We start from the raw sequence: 6,668 nt of genomic DNA, 5'->3' as shown, positions 1-6,668 counted from the left end.
AGTAAAAATCTTGGGTTATCTAAAAATAGTGGCCAGACCCCAAACACAGGCAAACCAACGTCTGCTTGGAGCAAGAGAATGACTCTCAGAAAGTTCAGAACTGAAAACAGGAGGAAAAGAAAAGCAGGACACAACATGGCATAACAGGGAAAGACTTGAAAGAGATAGGAAGGGATGCAGAAATTCTTCCATCTGCTGAGGTTAAAGGTTGACATATCTGTACAGTAGTCTCTGAAAAAGAAGAGCTTTAAGGGATTTTCAGGGTTTTGGAATTACTGGATTCTCTGACATAACAGCCCTTGTCTTGTTCTACGTCAACCCCCAACCCCAGTCTTTAAATATTATCTGACTTTCCATTGAAGTTGGAAGATTCCATTTTGCTCTGATGAAATCTTAAAAAAGCCATTCCTATGCTCTCATATAATATAGTTTTCTCTGTTGCTATTCCTATATCTCTTTGTCTGCTTTGGGTTATGTTTATTTCTTCTTCTGTCTCCCTTTAGCTCTTTAGTTCTGATGGTGGCATTTTATGTTTTTAGATGATTGCCCAGAGCAAACATAAGAGCTGCTGTAAAAAAAAAACAAACTTCAAGTTATAGACTAAAACTTCAGTCCAATTTGTCATTATCTGATCTATCAAATATGAAACAATTTAATTATACCAAAATATTAAATTTCTTTTGAAAGGATTGAGAAAAAAAATTGCTGCAGCTTTATGAACTTTTATGAATCAGCTGTGCTGTGGTCATTGATCAGAGACATACTTTTAGCCCCTTGCAAATTCTAGAAAAGCATGTTAACTTAATTGAATTTTAAGCTAGGACATTTTTCTTGGCTGGCCAAGAGCTAGCACATGGGCAATTACACTGCTCTGGTACCACACAGTAATTCGTTCAGCCACAGCTCAACTGTTTCTTCAAGCACTTCAGTCTCCTGAAGAAAGTTGACTGAATAATACAAAGCACAAATTACTTGATAAATTTATATATTGTATTTCAAAATTCTGAAGGTTTTTCAAAATATTTGTATGAAAAACTAGTTGTGTCTGGGATAAAGAACAAGTTTGATATCCTAGATTGACAAACCTAATTAGAGTGATAAATTTAAATGATGCAAATATAAGTAATTTGGGAGTTTGTCTAGTTTAGTTACTCTCTACGAGAGAGTTAAGAGGGGGCAATTACTTCTGGAAAACATCTACTTCTTAATTCATGTTTTAATCATTTTGATTACACTTAATAAATACCTATCGCAGTTTCTAGCTACTGTGTTTCCAAAAAAAAATAATTCAGACATTCATGTAGCACAAAAAATGCTATATGAAGGCATGCTATGTGAAAGCAACATACAGAGAAAGGTATTTTTCTGTAGTTGCAAAATGTGCTGGAATCACAGGGAGCCATGAGGGACAGAAAAGCTGTTGTTAGATTGTCCATTGCAGGGCAGTCAAATCATCACTTCTCATATTTCTAGGGATGTAACAGGACAAAAATATTTGAAGCCTTCTGGGTTATGTTTGATGTTGCATGAGACCTAAACAAATCATCAGGGACTAACAATTCTGTGCTCAAGAACTCCTTTAAAATTAGTTTCTTATTCTCTTTCTTTCATTCTGGATTTCTGCTGTGCCCTTTCTTTTTTTTCTTTTTTTTTTTTTTTGTCTAAATACACTGGTGAGGCGTAGTACAAGTGATATTCATTCATAGATGTGCAGGATTGTGATGAAAAGGCTTGAGGTTGACTCTCATCATGTTGATAGAGTGACAGAAGAGCTTCCTTCCACCTCCCTCTGGCTCACACCTCTCTGAACATTAATATCAGAAAATCCATAAGCACTTTGGAAAATGTTTCCTATATTGCAACTTCCTATTTCTGTAAAAGAAGAACAGTACCCTCCTTGGGTTGGAAGGCGCCTTTAAAGGTCATCTAATCCAACCTCCCTGTAATGGACAGGGACACCTTCAATGAGATCAACCTCTTCCAGTGTTTTACCACCCTCATTGTAAAAAAACTTCTTCAGTCTATCAAATCTTGTGAGTTTGTAAGAACTACGGTAGTAATCTCTGTCAGGTGCTTTGGGAACCCTTTATGGAAAGTACAGACTAAATAAATTCAGCACATGGTCCATTATTATTCCCCTGATAATGTTTGGTAATATCCTGGGTAAGTACCACTAATTACAGGACTACTTTATGTGGCTGAATTCCAAAGCACTATTATAACTTACTGCCATGTCTGTGTATAATCACAATTACGTCATTTCAGAGAAACAGTTCTATTTCCTTCCTGTAACTACATTTCTGCAAGGTATTATAACTTCTGAAGGTTTTTCAAAATATTTGTATGAAAAACTAGTTGTGTCTGGGATAAAGAACAAGTTTGATATCCTAGATTGACAAACCTAATTAGAGTGATAAATTTAAATGATGCAAATATAAGTAATTTGGGAGTTTGTCTAGTTTAGTTACTCTCTACGAGAGAGTTAAGAGGGGGCAATTACTTCTGGAAAACATCTACTTCTTAATTCATGTTTTAATCATTTTGATTACACTTAATAAATACCTATCGCAGTTTCTAGCTACTGTGTTTCCAAAAAAAAATAATTCAGACATTCATGTAGCACAAAAAATGCTATATGAAGGCATGCTATGTGAAAGCAACATACAGAGAAAGGTATTTTTCTGTAGTTGCAAAATGTGCTGGAATCACAGGGAGCCATGAGGGACAGAAAAGCTGTTGTTAGATTGTCCATTGCAGGGCAGTCAAATCATCACTTCTCATATTTCTAGGGATGTAACAGGACAAAAATATTTGAAGCCTTCTGGGTTATGTTTGATGTTGCATGAGACCTAAACAAATCATCAGGGACTAACAATTCTGTGCTCAAGAACTCCTTTAAAATTAGTTTCTTATTCTCTTTCTTTCATTCTGGATTTCTGCTGTGCCCTTTCTTTTTTTTCTTTTTTTTTTTTTTGTCTAAATACACTGGTGAGGCGTAGTACAAGTGATATTCATTCATAGATGTGCAGGATTGTGATGAAAAGGCTTGAGGTTGACTCTCATCATGTTGATAGAGTGACAGAAGAGCTTCCTTCCACCTCCCTCTGGCTCACACCTCTCTGAACATTAATATCAGAAAATCCATAAGCACTTTGGAAAATGTTTCCTATATTGCAACTTCCTATTTCTGTAAAAGAAGAACAGTACCCTCCTTGGGTTGGAAGGCGCCTTTAAAGGTCATCTAATCCAACCTCCCTGTAATGGACAGGGACACCTTCAATGAGATCAACCTCTTCCAGTGTTTTACCACCCTCATTGTAAAAAAACTTCTTCAGTCTATCAAATCTTGTGAGTTTGTAAGAACTACGGTAGTAATCTCTGTCAGGTGCTTTGGGAACCCTTTATGGAAAGTACAGACTAAATAAATTCAGCACATGGTCCATTATTATTCCCCTGATAATGTTTGGTAATATCCTGGGTAAGTACCACTAATTACAGGACTACTTTATGTCGCTGAATTCCAAAGCACTATTATAACTTACTGCCATGTCTGTGTATAATCACAATTACGTCATTTCAGAGAAACAGTTCTATTTCCTTCCTGTAACTACATTTCTGCAAGGTATTATAACCTAAATAGAACAACAGACTGGGCAATCAGCAGTCATAAGATTTTATTTTAATGTAATAATAGCCAAGAATTAAGTAAAAGAAACAGACAGGAAAACAAAATAGAAGCAGAAAAGGATTACATGCACAGACCCATCAGTTTGATGCCATGATCAAGTATGGAGGTGGCATTCGTACCATTAATCCATCTTTGACTTCAGTGTGGCATCGTTATGCCTAGGCTGAAGAATACTTCACTGTTTATTAGTTTAACGCTGCATTCATTTTAAAACGTTGTGTGCAACCCTGTTGAAATTAGGGTGTAATAAAATTATCAAAAACATCTCCCACAATAGGAAATACACAGCATTTAGATTAAGGTATCATGATATAACACATATTAGTTGAATAAATTAGGAGAGAGATATGAGTATTGATGTGTTTCATGACCATATCCAGGCACTGAGTTTTCACCAGCTGTGGAAATATGATTTAGGAGAGCTTTGTCATATGCTTAGAAACCCTTCCAAGTGCAGTCAATTACTGTGCTATCTCTACAGCCTGGTTTCAAGCGTCCAGTTAGTAAATATTCTCTAGCTTCCATTCTGGTTGAGACCTACAACTTCCTTGTATCAACCACCTGTGCAAGATTATTTAGATTCTTAGAGCAAATTTGCAGAAAGGCTGTGCTAAGTGGGTTGTATAAACACACATCTGTCTTATCCTCTAAAGGATTATCTTGCATCTTATCTCTTTGTCTGCTATTGAAATGTTTCTTAAATAAGCTGAAATTGAAGAGGGAAAGTGAATGGGAAAATCAAATTGAAGTATTTCTGGGGTTGTTTCTATTTTTCTGTTTGTAACATGTGACAGCTGCAAGAAATTGCATGAGAGAAAAAAAAATCAAAGGCTTAAGTATCAAAATCTTTGCTTACAAGCTACTCTTATTTAGCAATCATGCTTGCATAATAACCACAACTTGGAGCACATGATTCATAGGAACAAGTAATCAAGTATACAAAACCCCATAGCTTGCACCTAAATATATTTGGGGTTTTTTTCAGGAATAACTTAGAGTGATTAAGTAAATATTTTGTAGTGTGGTCATAAAAAGTTTTTATTGATAAACTGTTTAGCAATATAAAAATTTAGCTTCATTTCAGCACATCCATATTGTTTTCTTCTTGCTGTTTATTATTTATACTTATGAAGAGTGAACTTAGGATCATGAAGCTGACATTCATTGAAGAAAGTGAAGTTAAATTTATGTACAAAAATGACTCCATGTAAAAAGGATACATTTAATATATCCAACTGTGGAAGCACCAAAATAGAAACTAGACCCATGTAACTTAAATGATTAGTCACAAAGCTTGACATATGAGCTATAAATATTAAACAATAAACTGAATACTTGAATGTATCCATTACATTTGAGTAAATTTACACAATTAATAGCTTCATAACATCTAGAATTGGTAGCACACAATTTTGCAAAGAGAAAGAAGGCTGTATTCTCCCCATAATTTACTCACAGTGAACAATTTTAATCAGTTTTTAAATAGTGGAAACAATTTCATGAATGGTGAGACTTTCTACCAAGGTCATAGAGAAAAAATGTTTAGTTGTTCAATATACTTGGAATTTTCAAGTTGATCTTTTAATCAGACACATAACACAGGTTTTATGTGTTCTCATGACAGACCAGCAGTACTCATGGTCGCCTTCTCAGCACTTCAATGAAGAAAGATACTCTCCTGCTCCGAGGAATATGAAAGGATTATCTGGTAGTCGCAATCAACCACAGTTATGTTCAGCTCATACTTGTGGCTTAGCATCCCCTGAAGATTGTGACCATACCCACGACCTTATCCACCATGGGCAGGAGCCAAGGCCGTCGTATCTCCTCAGCCCCACGGAGAGCTGCCCGCTGGACCACCACCGTTGCTCCCCCCGCAGCTCCATTCATTCTGAGTGCATGATGATGCCCATGGTAATGGGCGATCACATGTCCAGTAGCACTTTCCCCAGAATGCACTACAGCTCACATTACGACTCCAGAGACGACTGCGCCATGTCTCACGGTAACCCTAAGATTAACCGTATTCCTGCAAATCTTTTGGACCAGTTTGAGAAACAGCTTCCTCTTCACCGGGATGGGTTTCATACTTTACAGTACCAGCGGACCTCAACAGCTGCGGAGCAGCGCAGCGAGAGCCCGGGTAGGATTCGCCATCTCGTTCATTCCGTCCAGAAACTTTTTACTAAATCTCATTCTCTGGAAGGATCATCCAAGGGCAATGTTAATGGAACAAAAGGAGACAGTCGAGGGGACGATCATCATCATGGGCACCATTCCAAGCATAGCAAAAGGAGTAAAAGTAAGGAGCGAAAACCAGAAGGCAAGCATAAATCTGGAATGAGTAGCTGGTGGAGCTCCGATGATAATTTGGACAGCGATAGCACTTACCGAACCCCTAGTGTGGTAAATAGGCACCACGCAGATCATATATCCCATTGCTATCCTGAGGCACTCCAGGGGCATTTTGGGGATCTCTCATTGAAGACTTCCAAAAGTAACAATGATGTGAAGTGTTCGGCTTGTGAAGGGCTACCAATGACCCCTGATAGTAAATACATGAAAAGGAGTTCTTGGTCCACGCTTACAGTAAGTCAGGCTAAAGAAGCTTATCGCAAATCATCACTGAACTTAGATAAGCCTCTGGTTCATCAGGAAATCAAACCTTCTTTGAGGCCGTGCCATTACCTTCAGGTAAGAGGAAGATTTTCTTGAGATTTTAATGAAAAGAGCATCACAGTATATGCCATAGTCATTGTAAAAAATATACAAAGGTACCTCTCAAAGAATTTCTGTACGGCTCTCCTAATGCAGATATCAGATATTCCATTAAAGTGAGAAATCTCTGGCTTTTGTCTTTGTTTATAGACCACAGATTAAAAACTATCAAACAGGTGTGATATAAATTTGTTTCAGGTGAGTAGATGTGTTTTCATCTTTGGAATTCATACTGAACACCTTGATGAAATATATATATCAC

General features: G+C 37.0%; 1 protein-coding gene across 2 annotated transcripts in view; it reads left to right on the top strand.

Annotated features, from left to right (window-relative positions):
- The window catches only part of DLGAP2 (DLG associated protein 2), a 98,387-nt gene that overhangs the window by 10,604 nt on the left and 81,115 nt on the right, over window positions 1-6,668 (top strand). The window contains exon 2 of one of the 2 annotated variants that reach the window (XM_031064800.1): window positions 5,313-6,382. In XM_031064800.1, the coding sequence (XP_030920660.1) occupies window positions 5,381-6,382 (1,002 nt within the window). In that variant the 5' untranslated portion in view covers window positions 5,313-5,380. Of the gene's footprint in view, window positions 1-5,312; window positions 6,383-6,668 lie in introns of those variants that run through there. The other variant, XM_031064799.1, reaches the window with a different exon arrangement.

The sequence above is a fragment of the Geospiza fortis genome, unplaced genomic scaffold (genome assembly GCF_000277835.1).
Source record: "Geospiza fortis unplaced genomic scaffold, GeoFor_1.0 scaffold927, whole genome shotgun sequence".
NCBI classification, from domain to species: domain Eukaryota; kingdom Metazoa; phylum Chordata; class Aves; order Passeriformes; family Thraupidae; genus Geospiza; species Geospiza fortis.
This window is presented reverse-complemented; position numbering and strand designations above follow the sequence as displayed.